This window comes from Notolabrus celidotus, chromosome 7, assembly GCF_009762535.1.
Source record: "Notolabrus celidotus isolate fNotCel1 chromosome 7, fNotCel1.pri, whole genome shotgun sequence".
In the NCBI taxonomy this organism is placed as follows: domain Eukaryota; kingdom Metazoa; phylum Chordata; class Actinopteri; order Labriformes; family Labridae; genus Notolabrus; species Notolabrus celidotus.
Window position 1 is genome coordinate 30151037 of NC_048278.1, and position 21046 is coordinate 30172082.

General features: G+C 39.8%; 1 protein-coding gene across 1 annotated transcript; it reads left to right on the forward strand.

Moving 5' to 3' along the window:
• The first annotated feature begins 1860 nt into the window (after positions 1-1860).
• On the forward strand, positions 1861-19617 carry tapt1b (transmembrane anterior posterior transformation 1b). Its single transcript, XM_034688495.1, has 14 exons — positions 1861-2091; positions 7717-7847; positions 7949-8067; positions 9890-10052; positions 10149-10284; positions 11187-11284; positions 11374-11443; positions 11622-11702; positions 11908-12017; positions 14044-14103; positions 14496-14564; positions 14659-14735; positions 14864-15036; positions 16342-19617. The coding sequence occupies exons 1-14, from the start codon at positions 1914-1916 to the stop codon at positions 16590-16592; spliced, it is 1716 nt and encodes a 571-aa protein (XP_034544386.1). The 5' UTR covers positions 1861-1913; the 3' UTR covers positions 16593-19617.
• The last annotated feature ends 1429 nt before the right edge of the window (positions 19618-21046 follow it).

The following is a 21046-nucleotide window of genomic DNA, read 5'->3' on the forward strand; positions in this document are numbered from 1 at the left end:
GAACATGTTTCTATTATAACCCATAACATTTCCTCAGAACTGTATAATGTCTGTTTTTATGCTGGCTGTATAGACTATGTCTGTTCTTGTGAAGCACCTCAGGGCAGAACTTGTTTAGCTTTTACAGTCCTATATAAATGAAATAAACTGAAACTTATAATTCAACTTTATCTATACATTAAAAAACATAAACATATGATTTAAACATCCAATTGACCTTTGCATTCGAGGTGGACCTTGAATTGTTGTCATGATATGGTTGCATTTCTTTATCTAAGTGCTGTCCTTTTTTATATTAAATATTCTAAATCTATTGTATTTACATTTTTTTTCATATTCATAGGTAAGACCTGTTGTGGGACAGCAAAATTCCCATTGCCACAAACTGCTCTTTATTTGTGCATATGCTGATGCACTTATTTGTGCCTTACAAAAACACAAGCAATCCCAGAACTATTTACTCCCTGGTTGATATGGTACACATTTTTGCACACATGTGCTGCTCTCACTCATTATGAGTGGTGATAACTGTTACAGGACCTTAATTAACTCACTTTCTACTTTTTTAAAACTCTAGTTTGATGTTCAATTGGCTTTGATTCCAGTTGACAATGTTAATTTAAATCTCAAATTCAGTCAAAAAAAAGTTTGAGCACTAGCAGCTGATACAAAAGATCAACAGAGCTCAATAAAACTCAGATTTAGTGTCTGACAGCTGATTTGCTGTAATTCAATGCATTGTCATTACAGCATGAAGTTGGCACAGTTTTCACCGATATGAAGAGAATAGGTTGCACATTTTTTCCACAGTCAAAGTTACTCAAAGCAGTTGAGCACCAGAGAGCCCCAGGGCAAAAAAAGACTAGGGGCTGATGTTGAAACCCATTCCTCCCCCTTTCTCTGCACACTGTGTACAGTATGTACTGTACCTTGGTGCATGCAGAATCCCACAAAGTTAAGTGCACATGGAAGACTACATGGCATTTTTACAATATTCTGCTATACATCTGAATGATGAAAATTTTATATCCATAACTTCATATCTATTTTAAACTACAATCCTAATAACATAAAATCATATAAAATGACAATGAATCTATTTATATTCTGCATTAAAAACAAACATGCATGAGGGTTATGGAAACACTTTTCAATGGGTGCAATTGAAAATATTAGATGCAGTTTAAGAAAGAACAGGACGTACAGGCTCCACATACAGAGGCTTCAATCCTCGTCGCAGGGGTCGTCAGTTCGATTCCCGGCCGCTACCATCTCCTGCATATCTTCCCCCACTCTCCACTCCTCACATTTCCTGTCTCTCTTCAGCTGTCCTATCATAGCCCCCCCCTATATGTGGTTTCCGGTGTTTCTGCAGCCAGCCTCAAGCGGATTCTCGATGTATTGCAGTTTATAACACTTCTGCATGGGCTTCATCGTTTGAGACCGGAGGTTGCTGCTTGATTGGAATACGCAGAGATTTCGCAATAGTCTGAAATTACTGAGTACCGATAGGCATTATGACATTTTCTCCAAACCCAGCAGAAAAAAAGCAATGTTTTTTTACACCATTCCTACCAACAGCAGCTTTAAGACTGTGCTGTGCCTTGTTTACAAGTCTGTGGGAATGTGTTGATGGGGTGGGAGGTTGCAGGGTGGATGTGTTCATTTTGTGTTTGGGGGAAAATGTAAAATCTATATAATGTGTGATGAAGATGAAGATGTGATGCTTTATTGTTAATAAAAATATTCTAAACCAATTAACCAAACTACTGTAGATGGAGAAATGTACTCACTGAGCTGTTTTGGAGAACTCTGCTGGTGATCGATGGGTACTACAGGGCGTGCGTAATGACGTCAGAGCATATGACGCAGTTGTCAGTCTCCCAGGCAGCGGATGAGACCGTTTGGCGAAGATGGCGGACTCGCTGTCGTCAGGTCTGGGAGAGGAGAAGGAGAAGGAGAAGGAGGACAGGGAGAGGAACCGAAGGACTACCAAAACAGAGAGGAACAAGGAGAAAGACGGAGTATCGGAGACGCCGAGCACCAACGATAAAAATGGCGGTAGTATGGGCAAGAAACGCAACCTGTCAGGTGAGAGCTAGCAGCAGACCCCAGATTGACAGTGTTAGCTAGCTGTCGAGGGACTATTTTGTGTTTACTCTACTGGTACACATGTGTTTGGTTGATTTACCTTGGCGCTGCAATATAAGCCTGCTTATGTGTAACAGCAATGCTGCCTGAGGTCGCTGTTTCAGTGAAGTATTTGCAGCTTTGGTCGCTGCTTGGAGTTCCCACTTGGTCTCTGGATGTTCCCTCTGCTACTGTTTGATAAAGACTGAGCTGAAGTTTAGTGGCTTTAGGTTGCTACCTGTGTAATGACCAACACAATCATAACTGGTATTAGGAATCACGACTGTCAGCAAAACAAAACTTAAGCCTGTAATCATACCGGGGTGTAAATAGGCCACTTCTCTGTCAGTAGTAGTAAGACCAGACCTGCTGTTTCTTTGCGCAGGCGCACTAGTCATGCTTGGGAGTGGGTACATACTGTTTTTGGCAAGATCTATATAGACACCTGTATGCAATTACTTTTATGAGCCCGTCTGAGGATGCGTGTCTGCAGGGGCACATCCAGATGAGTGGACATGTCATGGGTCCCCCTTATAAATAAGACTGGCCACCACAGGTCCCACCCTAAAATACTAAACTATGCAACAGGCCAACACCTTTCCTTTCAGATAGATGTGGCAGTATTCCTTTTGTTAGAACTGTAAATTGTGTAGTCAGTCTCTTGAAAGAGTTAAGCTAAGATCACATGTTACTCTGTTGTGCTGTGTTATGTTAAGAAAAAAAAAGCAGGAATATAACATTTATAGATACTTCTTAGTAGGCAACTTGACTGAATTAGAAATACTTTATTTATCCCAGGGGGAAATTCAGTCATTAAAGCTGCTCCTATACACAATAAGTAAGAATATCAAATAATACTCAACAATTAATAATATATAAACACAAATACAATTAAAATAATGATAAAAGTATGTACTGAAGACAAAATAAGTTATGTAGAAAATACATGGTTGAAGTCCCCGGAGATCAGGAAGAGGGCACTCTGGTGGTCTGTCTGGAGTCTGGCTATGGCAGCGTTGAGAACGTTGGACGCCGTAGTCAAGTTGGCAGAGGGGGGATGTAAACAGCTGTCAGTATGACATGTGAGATCTCCCTGTGCAGATAATATGGTCGGAGGCCCACAGTGCTCTCCGTGCTATCCCGGTCCATCGGACAGTCTGGAGGCCGTTGATGGAGACGTTGTGGTCGGGAATATCCTGATGCAGTCACGTTTCTGTAAAGCACACCATGCTACATTCCTGAAACTCCGTCTGACTCCTGGCTAGTCCTGTTAGCCCATCCATCTTATAAGCCAGAGATCTCACGTTGCCAAGGATGAGAGAGGAGAAACCTCCGTCTCCAATTAGTGAAGACTGAACATTCATGTTAGTGAAGACATACTTTATGTCACCTCTGCATGTAAGTCAGTTGTCCAAACAGGTCAGTTTAGTCAAAATATACGTCTGAAAAAAGCGACAACCTCCGGTCTCAAAATATGAAGCCCATGTGGAAGTGTAGGAAACTGCAGTTCATTGAGAGTCCACTTGAGGCTGGCTACAGAAACACTAGAAACAACATGCACACCAATTCAAAAAAGACAATCTTTGCAGCATAAATAAACATCTTTACAGCCTGGTTAAAAAAACAGCTTCGGTCTGAAGAGCTCATTTCTCTATCCGCACACACTGTACAGGGGTGAGTCTTTTTCTAATGCAATGGTTCAGAAGATATTAACATTACCAGTTTTACCCATTTCAGGACATGACTGACTTGACTGACAGGAGGGAACACTGTAGCTGTTGGCGAGGAGGCTCAAAGCCCTCCTCTTTACCTCACACTATCTCGACAGAAGTTAGGTTGAGTTCAGCATTTCCAATATGGCTCCTGCTGATGATTGGCTTCAAAACAGCACTCAGGAACAGATGGGTGATGTCACGGATACTTCCCATAATGTAGCTTGACAGAGCCTTCCACTGGACCCCTCTTGCTTGGTAAATTCCCATATACCATTCATCCCTATTGCCCCATTTTATGATGCATGCTTCAAAGTGCAGAAACCTATCTCTGTTTGACACTTCCCTGAGAGCAGAAAACTCTTCCACAGAAAAATATTCCAGTTTTTATAACGTCATGCAAAGTTTCCACAACCTAAGAAGTTCTCTGCAGTCTAATAAACCAATGTTGATATAAAAAGCTTCTCCTTCCTTTGGAACCATAATGCTGCAAGATACAGTAATACTTCCAAGAATGGTGTGCGGCAACCATTTAAAGAAGGTCTCCTCATGCTTCAACCTTTAGATGCCCCGTGCATGAAGTTAAGTCCATAAAGTCGCAATTTCCCAGATAAGCCTTAAAGACCTGTAGTGACCTGCACAAAGCCATGACCTCAATGCATTCCAACACCTTTGGGATTTCACCTCTTACTGTAAGCTAGGCTTTATCAGCCATCATCAGTGACTGATCTCACTAATGTTCTCTTCAGTCTCTGCAGTCACTCTCTAAAATTCCTTGGACAACTTTCCCAGAGGTGTGACGGCTGATGTAGTGGATCAGCTGATTTATATTCTTGGAATGAGTTGTTATATAATAACACGCAGATTGGGGACAAATTAAAGGAAGGAGGACAGAAATATAGTGTCTTTGTAAGTTGTTATGCTGTCACATGCTGCCAGAGTCAGCTTCTGTGGACCTTGGCAGTGATTCTGTGAAACCTTTTTCACACAGATATCCTGCAGTGTATCATAAAGAGGGTCTGTCGTTATGATACATTACATACTGAACCAAAATCACAAATTTTGCTCTTCCAGTGTGTGATTTCACCAAGGGGTGACCTCTGGTCGCGAGAATTGAAGCTAATGCAGAAGTGCTAAAAACTGCAGTTCATCGAGCCTCCCCCTTAGGCTGGCTCCGGAAGTACAGGAAACCACATACACACCAATTCAAGAAAGCCGATCATTACAGCAGAAATAAACATGTTTACAGCCTGGTACAAAAACAAGTGTAGTTTGGATCGCTCATTTCTTGATCGGCACACACTGTACAGGGGGGGGGGGGGAATTTTTTCATAACACAGCAATTAAGATTACGAGTTTTCCATGGTGAGAGGCACAGCTGACTTGATTGACAGGCGGGAACCATAGACTGTATATATAATGGACGTCATCTCGCTCGGCTCTAAGTGAGGCTGCCACAAAAACTGCTCCCCCTAGTGGCTGGCTGCAGTATAGGTCAAAAACTCAGTCTCCCCCATTTGGGCTGTGGTGAAACTTTAAAAAATAGATACACGTTGTACGAACGGTTCTCACATTCGTATGCTGTGGTGATATGTAGCTATAGCAAAAGCAATAGCAATTTTATTTATAAAGCACATTTCATTACACATAAGTTCAATGTGCTTTACATGGGGAATTAAAAACATAGACATTTTTCCAAATAGAATACATTAAAACAGAAAAACAATAGATACACCCAACATACGTCAGACACAGCAATCAAACAAACAGCAAGTGTTGCTGCACATGCATCTAGTCACAACAGTGATCATATCATTCATACGCTTGTGAAAATTAATATGTTTTCAGTCCTTTTTTAAAAGTGGAGACAGTTGTGATGGACCTGAGGTCAGCAGGCAGTTTGTTCCAAAAAGATGGAACACAGTGACTGAAGGCCCCTTCACTGGACCCAGATTTCACCCAGGGTACATTTAAGGACCTCCACCTGCTGACCTAAGGATCCTGGTTGGGTTATACACTGTGAGCATGTAGTTATTATTTGACTGTTCTGTGTTCAAGGCCTCTTTTTTCTGAAAAGTTTCTTTTTAGTTAAATTAGAGGTTAAAAAACAAGGTTTTACATCAGGGTTTGCTTTGATTGACAGCTGCTGTAGAGAGAAACTCCGTCCGTAGGACCTCGGGACGGTACACTGTAGTGCGGAGCTTGTTATCGTGGAAACACACAAATTCCCTACTGCACAGACTCTGGCTGCAGAAAATGTACAAGATGTCTGCGTTCTGGAACGGGATATTTTGGCTTCAAAAGGGAAAAGGCGGAGCGACGCTGTCCGTTTTATATACAGTCTATGGCGGGAACACTGTAGCTGTTGGCTAGGAGGCTCAAAGCCCGCTTCTTTACCTCACACTACGTTTGGTTGAGTCCAGGATTTCCAATATGGCTCGCCCCGACGATTGGCTTTCAAAACAGCGCTTCAGAAACAGATGGGTGACCTCAGGGATACTACTATGGCTGATCTGTAAAACAACTGCACCTTTAACATCCGTCATATGGATGATCGTTTTATCTGCCTGTAGGGGAAAGAGCTCTCAGACCCCGATGTATCCTCGTTGACATTCTCAGTTGCTGTAGCTCAGCTGTTCACTTCTTAATTTTATGTTTCATTTTTAATGTTAGCTCCAAATTGCTGATGTGTTGCACTCATAAAACATCCTGATTACGGCACACCCCTGAACCATCCATCTGGCTACCATATTTACACAGATGTCAACTCAGTAACTACCAACCACTTCTGCTAACTGAAAGTTTAGACATCTGCCATTCTGTCTTCCTAGCTATTGGCAGAATAACCACCTAACATTTAGCCTTAAACAGGCTGTGTAACAGTAGCCACGGTGTTGTGATAAACGGATGAACACAACTCTTACTAATTATATTACCTTATCCTTTTTTTGATACTGTAACCAAAGGTGTCAAGAATTCAGGCTGCTTCTCTAATTGGTACAGGGCCTGCACTGTGTACAGCCGAATGACCCTCCAGTGCATCATGAGAACAGCTGAGAAGATTGTTGGTGCCTCTCACCCCTCCCGCCATGACATTTACTCTTCCCGCCTCACCCGAAAAGCCCTGCGCATAGCAGGTGACTCCTCCCACCCGTCTCACAGCCTCTTCAGCCTGTTGCCATCAGGAAGGAGACTACGCAGTCTCCGGGCCAGAACCAGCAGACTGAGGGACAGTTTTATCTACCAGGCAGTCAGGATGCTGAACTCTCTCCCTGTTTTGCCCCCTTTTCCCATAGTGCCCCCTTCACAGACTTAACCCGGTCACTGACACAAATCAACACTGAGGTCTGTCATCCTCAGGACTGAAACGCACACACTCTCTTTGATTTTAAATTGCACGACAGCAAAGTTTTTGCACTGTTTTAAACTGTATTTTATCATTTTATTAGCTTACTTCTTAGCTTTCCTATGTTTTATCTGTTGTTGTCGTTGCTAGGGTCTGAGAGAGAAACCTGATTTCAAATCCTCAGTATGTCTGGTGCATACTGCAGTTTATTTGACAATAAAGAAGACTTTGACTTTTGATTTTTTGGTCAGTTTGTGTGTTTCCAAGGACCCCCCTTTGTTTGCAGGGAAAGCTTGTGAAAAACGTCATCAATCTCCAGCCTGAAGTTATTTTTGTCACCGAGGTGTGTGTCTGTCGGACACAGAGAGAGACATCATCTAATGAATTCACTGTAAATTATTCAGATGATTGTTACAAGCTTGAAAGAAAGCCAACTCATCTTGTTCACGAAGAATGAGAGAACACTGTAGACCTATACTATAAAAGTCCTCTGTGTATGTCCTTATCTCTATCCTCTTCTGGCTCTAGACCTGTCCCTGGTCCGATTTATCACCACTGAGCTCACCAGAGGCTACTTCCTGGAACACAATGAGGCCAAATACACAGAGCGCAGAGAGAGGGTCTACACCTGTCTACGCATCCCCAAGGAGCTCGAGAAGGTAAAACAAGCAAACAACACAATTTGATGAAATGTTGTCACAAGTCATGAATGAATTTACATTCTCTCTCTCTTTCTGTCGTTCTCTCACTCCGTCTTTAGTTGATGACGTTCGGCTTCTTCCTCTGTCTGGATGCTTTTCTCTACGTATTCACACTACTGCCCCTCAGGGTGATTCTGGCGCTTTTACGGCTCATCACGTTGCCTTGCTGCGGTCTCGGGTAAAGTATTCACTTTTAAATTAAATGAATCTCCATTATCAAGCATTTAGCCTCATATCTGATCAATATTTATTTAATACAGAAAAACTTTTCTGAAAATTTGTTAACTTTCTTTTTATTAAAATGTCATGTTTACAAAAGAAATACAAATAGATAAATACACAGGAGGTTGTTTCAGGCCATTCAGTAGTACAAAGATGAAAGGTTACAAACTCTGTTGTGTGAGTTCCTTTTGTTTCCAATACTTCATACAGTCATCAGCTCATAGTCTTAAGAAGAAGGTGAGTTTTTCCATGGAGTATATTTTGTTGACAATTGCGGTCCAGTCTTGCCAGTAAGAATAGATTAGAGGTCAGGCCCGAATACATGAAAATGATCCGCCATAGATGTACCACGATTCCTCCAACATTCATCAAGTCCCTGAGAGGCTTTTTGTATAAATGTCATTTTAAGGGTAATAAAATACCGTATTGTACACTTCCAGCAATTCTCTCCATGATCTAGAGTTGGTGGTCCTAGCTTGACCCTTCCAAATATCACACCAGTCTTCCTCAGCTGTCTCCAGGCCAGGCTCCTTCTCCCACCTCTGTTTGATACAGAGAGTAGAGTGGTTTTTGGAACTTTGCTAACTTTTATAGATTTGTGATATGAGATGTTTGTTGTCTTTAGTTTTATATGCGTCAATAAATATGCTGACCAGATTAGGGAGCAAAGCTTTACATGAACCTAAAATATTGAAATGAACACACCTCTATCAGAAACCTTTTTTTTTTTTTCCAACAATATATTATATATTATATATTGTGTTTTATGTGGCAAGACAAATAATAAAGGTACAATTGACATAAAATATACACTAAACCAACAACATAATCCCTCCAAATAAAAAAATGAAAACAAGTAAAATAGAATAGAATAATACATGAATAATAAAATAAAGCAAAAAATAATAATAGTAATTAAATAAAATAAGTAAATACACAACTCAGCAACATTTTGTCTGAGAAATCCAATTAAATCCTATTTCTGTTATTGTTAAATGATGTTAGATTGTATTCTTGTATGATGTAGGGTTATTGGATTTAAGTGTTGTAACCTGTGCTGAAACAATCATATTCATTATCATTTTTTCACCCACTTTTCCCCAAACTGTTTGTTGTATAAGATGTCAGAAAATACAGCAACAGTTAGTTTACTCTAAAGTACAACAAGGGAATGAAGAATGCCTTAAATGTGAGAAATGATAACATGTCATGTCATTAACTCTAAAGTAATATGTTTCCTTCCTCTGAAGATCTAAACATACTAATGCCAAAATGATAAGACTTGTAAATTCCTGGAAAAATGACAATAATATTGATAATACATTTGTCAAGTTTGGTCACTATTTAAGGTAGAGTATTGAAATTGTCCCCCTTCCCAGCTTCTAAATCGTAAAGATTTGCTTCCACTTCTTATTATGCCAAACTGTTTAAGTAATTATAAAAAAAAGGTCTAGTGGTTTATAAAGACTAATAATTAGAAGATAGTGATTTTAGAAATTTTTTTTTTTTTCACTTTCTCTGTTTATTCATACACATACAACAAGTTTAAGGGAGAGCATCAGTTCATGATCTTACTGATACAACATTTTGGAAAATACCTTCACAGGTCATGTCCACATTTTTGTTTACTATTATAATCAGTGCAGCATTGTTCTTAACCTCTAGAGGGCAGTACAGCTCTCTCTGACTTTCATGCTTAACGCTGTACAGTAACCTGCTTTCTCCTCTTCTAGTTCTTCAGTTAACATTACCTCTTGTGTAATTTGTGTGTGTTTTAGTGGCGCCCGCCTACTCCAGCCAGCCCAGGTGTGTGATGTTCTAAAAGGCTTCATCATGGTGCTGTGTTACTCCATGATGAGCTATGTGGATTACTCCATGATGTACCACCTGATCAGGGGACAGTCTGTCATCAAACTGTACATCATATACAACATGTTAGAGGTACACCAGGATGATTTATACTAATGTTGATAACTGGTTGATCAGGATATTTTGCCAGCCACTCACCGGCTCTCTTGTCCTCTGTCTGGCTGTCAGGTGGCGGACCGCCTGTTCTCATCATTTGGCCAGGACATCCTGGACGCTCTGTACTGGACTGCCACAGAACCAAAGGAGAAGAAGAGAGCTCACATAGGCGTGATTCCACACTTCCTCATGGCTGTGCTCTATGTCTGTATCCTCTCTTAGAAGAATCTGATCTTGTTGCTTTTGTCTAAGTATTTAGAGGAAACAGAGGCTAGAAAATGTGAAAGTTTACCAGCAACAATTTTGATAATCTGTAGGAGTTTAGGTGTTTTCAGGTGTCATGTTGAGCTATATTTTAGATGTTTATAGAGCTTTAAACCAGAGCAGGAAAAATAGCAAAATAAACAAAACACACAGGTTGTCAGGCATATTTCTCAAGTGTTGTGCGTATAAAACATAAAATTAACAGAAAAGTACACCACTCAGTGTCAGTTTCTGACATGTTGGCTTCTTAGTGTGGATAAATAAGTTGACAAAAAACTCTATAACACAATAATAATGAGGAGGTATATTAGCTTAAGTACTTTTAAGCAAAAAGATCAAGTGTTTGGCAATTGAAGTATGATATTTTGCAAGTTTTCTCAACCAAGATTATTTGGATTTTGTACTGTCTGTCAAATTACGTGTCAAACTTGGGCTTTGTGAATAAGAGAGAAGCATTTTCCATGAAAACTGAAATGACACTAAAAAAATGCGTCAATAAATTAAAGAAAGTCTTCAGATTAATCAGTTACTAAATATTAAAGCTTGGGTTGGTAGTCACGGAAACTAGCATGAATTTGAATGTAGCATGTCCTCAGGACTCCGTCTAACCCCTCCCCCCTCTTTTTTAAGAACACATTATGTATTGATTACCATCGGGACATAAAGATCATTTTAACCAGTATAACAAAGAGTGTATCTAAATCTGACTACCAACCCCAGCTTTAATGTGTTATAACCTTGCACACTTCATTTAAGATCAGTACAGCTATTTTATTGGGCATACAACACAATCAACAAACAACTTTGTATCATGCAGTATGATTTTCCTCAGCACACTTGTCTTAGTCCTCCATGCCATCCTCATCATGGTTCAGGCCACTACCCTCAATGTAGCCTTCAACTCCCACAACAAGTCCCTCCTCACCATCATGATGTCAAACAACGTGAGTATAACACACAGACACAGCTTACTATTTTAAAACAGCATGCTGCATCATTTCAGACATGATATTTCTGTGTGATTCTTCTACAGTTTGTGGAAATCAAAGGCAGTGTGTTCAAGAAGTTTGAAAAGAACAACCTCTTCCAGATGTCGAACAGTGGTAAGAGCTGAATGATACCCCAAAGAGACAACAAAATCAGCCGTGTGTGTGTGAATGTTTTGTTACTCAGCCTTTGAACTTGATGAATTCGTGGAAGGTAAAAAATTATGGAAATGAGCTCAGCTGCAGTGAGTACAAAGTAGGTTAATCCAGGATTGATTTGTTTTGTTTCCCACAGACATTAAAGAGAGGTTCACCAACTACATCCTCCTGCTCATCGTCTGCCTGAGAAACATGGAGCAGTTCTCCTGGAACCCCGGTAACTCTTTCAGTGACGAACATAAACATGACATAAACGTACACAGCTGCTTTATTTATATCACAGTTAAACGTTACATCACACTACTGTTTACAGAAACATCCTCTGATATCACCGTGTCGTCACTCTGTCGGCTGACACAGAACTTTAATGCTTATATACAGGATTTTGACACTGACAATGTTTTGGATGTGTTTGTTTGTAGACCACTTGTGGGTGCTGTTTCCTGATGTGGTCATGGTGATAGCATCTGAGGTTGCGGTGGATGTTGTCAAGCACGCCTTCATCACAAAGTTCAATGACATCAGCGCTGATGTGAGTCCTTCCCTCATACAGTTAAAAGTTTATCTTTTAGGTGATGATGCAGTGTGTCTACAGTAATGTTGTTTCACAGGCAGACACCACAAAGACCAGAATAACATTTTAAAAACATGATCTTGTTCCAGGTCAACTTCACAGCTTTTTCTAGTGCTGCAGTGCTTTAATCCAAATCCTTCATTAGTAGATGGATTTTTATCGTTATTTTTAGAATTAGTATCATTCAGTTATGACGTCATGTTTTTTTTACTCTACATGTTTAAAGGTAAAATGGTGATCTTTCAGAAAGTTGTTGTTAATAATGACACTGGTGTTCTTAAAGTCAACTGCATCCATTTACTTTAGCATCACAGTGACTTTACATGCACAGGATGTTATATAGACGCCTTTGCTTTTCTACTGATAGCTTCATAATTTTACCTTTAATAAACATAAAGCTGTTGTTGGTAGTCGTGATATAAACATCAGTTTGGAGAGAGATTTCGTATGTCAACACTACCCCTCCCCTCTCTGCTCCCATATCCCCGCCCAAAAAAGATTGTTGTGCGTGTTCTATGAGGAAGTATTGACTTCCCAGCTAATCAGGGCGATGTAGTGGGGCCGCCACTCGACCAGTCACAACAGAGGGTCTGAGAGTAGCTCTGATTGGTCCGTCATAACGGGAACGAGGGGAATAATAACATTGCTTGATACAGAGGCATTGGAAAACACAGAGATTTTGCAATAGTCTCAAATTACTCCACTTACCGATGAGAACCGATGAGTATTATGACCTTTTCTCCAAACCCAGCAGAAAAAAAGTAACGTTTTTGACACCATTCCTACCAACAGCAGCTTTAAATGAGTTGACGAATCAAATTAAGTTTTTTTTAATTAATAAAAAAAATTGACAAAAAGAACAAAACAACTGTAGTACAATCCTCAAAAGTAATTATGAATGGATCATCTATAGAATCAACCATGTGTTGCTTTCTCTATCTTGAATTTCCATAATGCTTCTAGAGATACTGTGTAAACAGGAAGTACAGTGTCATCATGGAACCTATGGTAGCTGTGGGTTACATGAGCTCTTGATTTATACCCTCAATTTACTGGTAGTTACACTGGCATATTGACACCATTATACATATTCTGAATGAGCGATTAGCATTTTCTGTTAGTGAAAACTTGCAGATATGGATATAGTAAAAAGAGTGATTTACTACAAGTACAAACACATAGGTTTTGTTTGTTTCACTGACTCTGAGAAACTTCCCTAAACTGATGAAGACAGTTAGACATTGTCAAAACATAGCAGAGATAAAAATGAGTAAATTGAACACTGACTTGTTCGTCTTCTATATAAAAGGTAAAGCTCAATGCACTGACTTACACTTGTACTTTTTAATCTTTTAACAGATTTCTCACTGTCTCACAAACCCACACTGACATCAGACCCACTGTAGTTTTTTTAACAGTCAACTTTAAGTCAGGCAGTCGAGCCATTTTCTCTCATTTCATCATGACTCTGCCTGCTTCCCACCTCAAGTCCTCGGGTCTTCTCCTCCTCTATGATTTCCTTCAACAAAGTTGCAGTTATGCAACACAAACCAGCTTCCCCACAGGAAGGGATTAACCCCTTTATCTCCAAACTGTCACACCTAATGACACAAACCTCATTCACTGGTAGTAGTGGTTCAAGCACTGGTGTAGCCATGCTTTCCTACATTCAATTCATGTGTGTGTGAATGATTTCAGTTTTTTGTCTTCTTAATCTAAACGTAATCAATACTTCCACATGGCCCCCTGCCACTACCAATACTGTACCTTTTGTTTCATATGAGCACATCACATTAAATGAAAACACTTTGTTATGATGCTCAAATAGGCAGCTTGAGTTTGTCAAAGTTAATCTGTTAACATTTTTGCTTTTTATAATTCAGATACCCTCTGTTTCAGTCTATCTGTGTCAGTAACTTCATTGATTTCTTTATGTTTCACAGTTTGATGGATTCATTTTGTGTCACTATGTTTCTTCTTTTAGGTTTATGGGGAATACAGAGCCAGCCTTGCGTTTGACCTTGTCAGCAGTCGTCAGAAAAATGTGAGTGAAACATGTGCCAGTATCTTTCATGAGAAACTTAATTAGAGCTTTTCAAACTTCAGATTAAAATCAGTTGTGGGGGTAATGGGAAGCAGTTAAGTGACATACTCAGTTCATTGTCACAATCATTTTTATTAAATGTAGGTTTAATAGAAAGGGAAAAACACAGCCAACAAGGAGAGAGAAGATAGGAAACCAAGGGTCCATCTCTATTATGTTTGTATCTCTTCTGCAAATGCATTTACTGAATATTGTGGCTGACAGCATTTCTTTAAGATGTATTTAGCAGTTTATGAGAGATATCCTTAAATGTTTTCTGTCCTTACATGTTACAGGTTGATTAAATACTGTTATACTACCATGCATTGAATATGTCTTCCATGTGTCTTCAGGCTTACACAGACTACAGTGACTCTGTATCCAGAAGAATGGGCTTCATACCGCTTCCTCTAGCCCTGCTGGTCTGTAACTTTTTAAGAAGCTGTCCCTGGCTGTTGTTGTTTTTTTTATAATATGATGTTGATTGTATAAACATGATATGTTCTTTGTTTTTAGTTGATCAGAGTAGTGACCAGCTCAGTGAAGATCCAGGGCTCACTCTCCTTTATGTGTGTGCTTCTGTTTTACCTGGGGTAAATATCAAGTTGTGTTCTCCAGTCTTTGAACATATCTTTGCAGAGTTGATTGTTCTGTGCTTTTTTCGTTGTTTTGATGTAGTTTTAATTGTTTGGTTTTTTTCGGTGCATGTGTTTGCGAGCAGGATGATCACTCTGAAGGTGCTCAACAGTATCGTTCTGCTCGGGAGGTCCTGTGTGTTCGTCAAAGAGGCCAACATGGAAGAAAAACTCTTCGACCCCCCACCTTCTGCTGTCTCCAGTCGTGTCAACTCCAGAGCTCACCGCACCAAACATGTTCACATTGTACCACCGCAAGGTAGCAGTCACTTTATGTACAGCTGTGCTCATAAGTTTACATACCCTGGAAGAATTTGTGATATTTTTTTGGCCATTTTTCAGAGAATATGAATGATAAGAGAAAAAAAAAAATTCACTCATGGTTATTATTTGGGTGAAGCCATTTATTGTCAAAGAACTGTGTTTACTATTTTTATATCTTAATGACAACAGAAACTATCCAGTAAATCATAAATTCTGCCAGGGTATGTAAACTTATGAGCACAACTGTATCTGTGTATTCCTAAAATGCTTAATACAGTGTTAGGTTTGCTACAACTTTTTAAGCTAGTGCCATGCCAGACTCTCTGTGAAGGAAAACAGACTTGTCTTTTCCTTTTGGCAGCTGTCCACTTTGCTAGCTGAAATGTTGTATGCACCAAGTGATTTCAGCTCACTTTAGCTTCAGGAGTGAGTTGAAAACGCTGTCTCTGAATGACTAGAATAGCCATTAGACTTGTGTTATTTTAAAACCTAAAGAGACAGTCTTAAAAATGCACTTAAAAAAAAATAAGAATAGCAGTGTTTAGTTATAGTATTTTATCAGAGAGTACGTTGATGGTGCTTATATTAATAGGAAGCTAAGAGTAAAGAAATGACTGTCATTTTGCGAAACACAATTTTTGTAGCTGCTGATCTACCATACTTGTTTGTATTTTGGTAACAGTCTACATTCAAACATGAAAGGAAATACGTTTTTAGGTTTTGAACAAACCGTGTGTTTAGCATACATGATGCTATCTGGGGTTAGTGTGGTCTAGTGTTGCAGGTGTTTACATCTCACTAAATTTAACAACACAGAGCTGCTAATCTTTCACTGCAACAGTAAAAGTCTTGACTAATGCTCAATATGATTCAAGTGTAAGTTAGAAAATGTCCTTGGCAAGACCACTACTGCTTTTCAGTGGCAACATTAACACAGTAGCACAACCAAGTGGGCATGCACTATTAGAACAAGGAATAATTACAGAGGTAAAGGATAAGAATTAAACATTTTCACTTCAATCAAACACTTCTTAAAACTACAAAGAAACACCTTTTTTGCCAATAATCAAATCAAATCATCGTGAAATAACTTTGATGGCCTCTGCCGTTTGTTAAAGATGTCACAAATGTAGATCTTGGGGCTTTTAGGAAATGTCCACTTACAAGGTTGTTAATTTCATAAGAATGATGCAATACATTCAAATATTCTCAGTGTTATGTCCCCAATTTTCAGATCTGCATGTTTTGCTCTGTGTTCCTCGGTTAATTATAATTCTCTCTGTTTCTCTCCCTAAAATAGAACCTGCAGCCGATAAAGGAGGAGTATCACTGGCATCACACATTACTCCGACAGCCAACATGGCAGAGAGTGCCGCCCCCAAGCTCCCTAAGAGCGACTCAGACACATTCCTGACCACTCCAGACGAGGAGGACGATGATAAAATCATCAACGTAGACACTGGACTGGAAGGGGGACTTGAACACAGAACACAAAAGAAAGATTTGCTGGAAATAGACCGCTTCACCATCTGTGGCAACCGGATAGACTGAAAGCCATATAAACAAACAAGCAGTCAGGGTCCTGGCAAAGCAGAGGTTCAGGGTTCAGACACGGGTCATGGAGCATGCTCAGACCAGAAAGATTTTGTGTGCCTGACTCCTGGAGTATTTATTTATTTATTACTGACAGAACCAGCCAAGGCATTAAGCTGTTACGACAAACTCTCCGAGGCCGCTGCAGATGTCTCCATCTGTTCAAGTCAGTGCCCGGGAACCAGGTAGACCCTCTTAGGTGGGGTTTTGGGTGTCATTGCCACCTGCAAAGCTTGCTGATGATGAAGATGGAGGAAAAACTGGCGTGCGCTGCTGGAGGAGAGCACGAACAGAGAGAGATTTGTTGTACATGTGGCTGTCGCAGGGTCGCTGTGTGATCAAACTGAATGGGACAGCTGGACTGTGAGAGTGTGTGTTCAAAGCACAATCATATCTACAGCGCAGAGTTGTTTTTAGAGAGAACAAAACTTGTTGAATTTTGTACTTTTTTATTTTAAAACCCTAAAAGAAGCTTATATTTTAAATAGTGTTTTTATGAAAATTAGGGATCTTTTTCCAGACTGAGTTCTACTGCAGGTCTAAGACTCAAAAATCATGTCAAGACATAATTGAAATCTCATCTTTCTGCAGACACACACCCCAACACACCAGAACAGCTCTGTTCAAACTGAGTTAATGTGAAGAGCCCAGGAGATCAAAGTTTTTATATGAGGCAGCAGTGACGCTTTGAACAGGCTTGTATGACTAAAATGTCATCAGATGAAATGCTCATGGCTTGGACGCAACAATGACTTCACCTTTTTCAGACAAAGGCAACAGGATGGAGGTTTTGTTATTGTGCTGTTTGTGTTGATATTGTTACTTTGGGGCACTGAGATAAGGTGGTGCTCCTGCTTTTAAGGCACCCGTATTTATTTTGAGATAAACTCTAAGTCAGACAAGTTTGGAGGATATTTCATTCCTATTAACTCCTTTCCTGGATTTGAATATGCTTCATTAGTCCTGTCATTACACCAGCATGTAGCCCACAGGTAATCATGGTGTCATACCACTACATTCATGGTCTTATTTTAAAACAAGCTGGTTACACATGCAACGACATAACATGATGACCATTATTTGTGAGCTTACACGAGCGCAGCTGTCTTTTCACCTAAACAGCTGTTTGTAAGAATCACTTCTTAATATCAAGAAACATAATGGAGGGTAATAATAGCACTGTGATCTCATGAAAGCTGTTTCCTGTTACGCTGGAAAAAACATGTTTGATCCTTTAAGACTCCAGGCGGTGTTTGCTGTGATCAGCTGCAGGCTTTGATTGACAGTACCCTTTAAAATGCTTGTGTACCAAACAGTCTTAAGATGTTGTGAAATCTGTTTGACTAATGAAGTGGATCATACATTATGACTCTGTTCTGAGATGCCAGGAATTATGCATCCTGTGCAAAAGCTATAGGTTCAGCGGGGGGCTGCATCTTACTAATTTTTTTGTCATCCAATATTGTAAAAAATGTTTTAGTAGTTATTTTTTTAATTTGGCAGAGAACAAAGTGAACCATGTATTTTTTTTTGTCCAACCAACATCCACATCCACATCCATTAACCATTATACATGACACAGAGCTGCAGATCTTTACAATGAAGCAGTGGCGGAGCCACACAGTTTTGACCTGGGTGGCCAAACTGGGGCACTGACTGTTAAGGGGTGGCCAGGCGTGAAAAACATTAGAGGCTTTACCCAAACCTAGTAGGGTTGCCTCCAATAATCACATCTACTTTAACTTCTTTTATAAAATCATTTAAAAACTACATTTTTGTAGATTTCTAATGCTAACATTAGAAATGTAACTCGACAGAGTATCAACATTTAAATCTGCTGAACTGAACTATTTAAGGACTCAAAATAAAGATTGTCCAAAGTCAAAGCATCAACAAAAACAATATTCAAATGCAAATAAACTACTGTCTTTGCAGCTTGCTGAAACACAATAGCTGATTTTAATATAAGTAATGCCTCTGACATGGCAAATAAGCCATGTTTAGGAATTTCAGGGTGGCCACAGGGGTGGTCAATCAGTTTTCAGAGGTGGCCATGGCCACCCCTGGCCACCCCCTGGCTCCGCCACTGCATTTAAGAAGCTGGAATCGGTAAATGTGACATGACAATTTAGCTTCAAAAATAACTGAAACATTTGACCCAGTGTCAAAATGTCTGGCATTTATTTTTTCTTGGCTTGCTAAAGACTGAATGTTGAAACTCTAGGTTAACTCAGCTCCAAACTCTACCTTTCATGCTGGTACCCAAAAGCCACAGTCCTACACTTGCATTCAAAAACATGTTTGAGCTGCACCATACTGAAGAGTTAAACTATTTCCTCAAGTTGCAACAAACTAAGTGGGTAGCCTTATATAGTACTTTGAACTTTATGAAGAGAAATGAAGAATTTATTTGTAGATGTGCTGTATTTGTCTGTATTACAGATTATTCTAAGTTTTTACATAAAAAAATAATGTGTCCATACTTTTCTTGTGGAGTACAAACAAGAAAACATGGTTGCAGGGTACCCGGGAAGCAGAGTTGCAATTTGGAAAAAAAGGAAAAAAGTGAAGCCTCAAATTTTGCAACAGCAGCAAACAAAGATCCAACACACACATACATATACACACACTGCCTCACTCTGTTACAGCCTCTGTGAGCTGAGGAAATTATTATTAAAAAGGGGCAGAGCATGAGAGGCACAGTGAGGAGTTCAGTCAACCTCACTGTTGGATTGACAGTAAAATAAAATAACTGCAGCCTTGTGACGGGGGTTGGAAGATCACGGATGCATTAAAGGAGTGTTTGTTAAAGTGTTTGTGTAAGAGAGACAATTTGCACTGCATGGATGAATCTCACTTCCAAAAACACATACTCCATGTATGATCTTATATCCCTTGTTTTTATTTTTATGTGCAACCCATCTCTATGTAATACATCTCCTACATGGCAGAGGGAGAATAAAACAAGGTATTTGTTTTGTAACTTTGTCTGGTGTGATGTGACTGTCCAACACAGCTTGCATGTGTGTGTGTATATATGTGTGTGTGTTTGCGCAGAGCCGGGGGGGTTTCACTGAAAGGAGTCACTGCGGTCTCTGTTCACAGGGGCAAACACTGCAGACCACTGTTCCCCTTGAATGGGCAATGGGCATTAGGAAGGGGGTTGTCTGTCATCACACACATGCAGGGAGACTTTTCAGGGTCCAACACTGAAAAATTATCTGATTCTTCTGGCCGCACGGCTTGAGTTTTCCTAATCACATATTTCACATTTTATTTAACCTGTTGTAGTCTGGTGTATCGTGTAAATTGACTTTGTGCCATGTGATAGAGGATGAAAGAGAGCGCCGACATGTGAAAGACTTCAAAGCTAGTTTCAAACTCTTGCACAACTTAACCAGGCTGTAACTGAACTTTGGGTTTTCCCTCTTTTGAACTCGAACCCTCTTTTGCTTGCCAGCATATCACCGTGCCCCTGACCCCCCATCTGTCTGGCCTCAGAGCTGAAGGTCAGCTGCTCAGTGATCACCAAAGAAAGTCCTGTCCTTAAAGCTACTGTGAAGAACGTTAAGCTTGTGTTGAGTTTGGAAAGTCCTTTGAACAATGGGCTAGATTTTATTTATTTGTTTTCATAACCAGTCAAACAATAATCTCAGTTGAATTAAGTATAATCACAAATGGAACAACAAAAAGTATTAAAAGTACAACCCCAAATTTTAAAAAAGTTGGGACGACGTATATAATGTTGATGAAAACAGTTTCTGATGGTTTTCAAATAATTTAAACCATTTCATTTATTGAAAATAGTGCAAAGAAAACAATTGTTACAACTGAAAAAATGTTATTGTTTGATAAAAAATATGCTCATTTTACATTTGATGCCGGCAAGACATTTCAAAAAGGTTGGGACAGGGGAATGTTTACCAATGTGTTGCATCACTTCTTTTAACAACACTGTAAATGTTTTGGAGCTGTTTCTGGATTGTTTAAAGTGAATTAATGTCCCATTTGTGCCTAATGTAGGATTTCAGCTACAGTTTGGGGTCTCCGTTGTCGTATTTTTAATTTCATGATGCTCCAAATGTTTTCTTAAAGTTATATTTTTTGGCCTTTTTGATTTTATTTTATAGGACAACTGAAGAGAGACAGGAAATGTGGGGAGTAGAGAGTGGGGGAAGACATGCAGGGAATGGTCGACTGGCCGGGAATAGAACCGGCGACCCCTGCGACAAGGACTGTAGCCTCTGTACTTGGGGCACTCAGACCACTAGGCCACCAGTGCCCTGCTCCTGATGTTTTCAATGGGTGAGAAGTCGATACTAAAGGCAAGCCAGTTTAGCACCCAGACTCTTCTACTACAGATCCATGCTGGTGTAATACATACAGTATTGCTGAAATATGAAAGGGCTTAT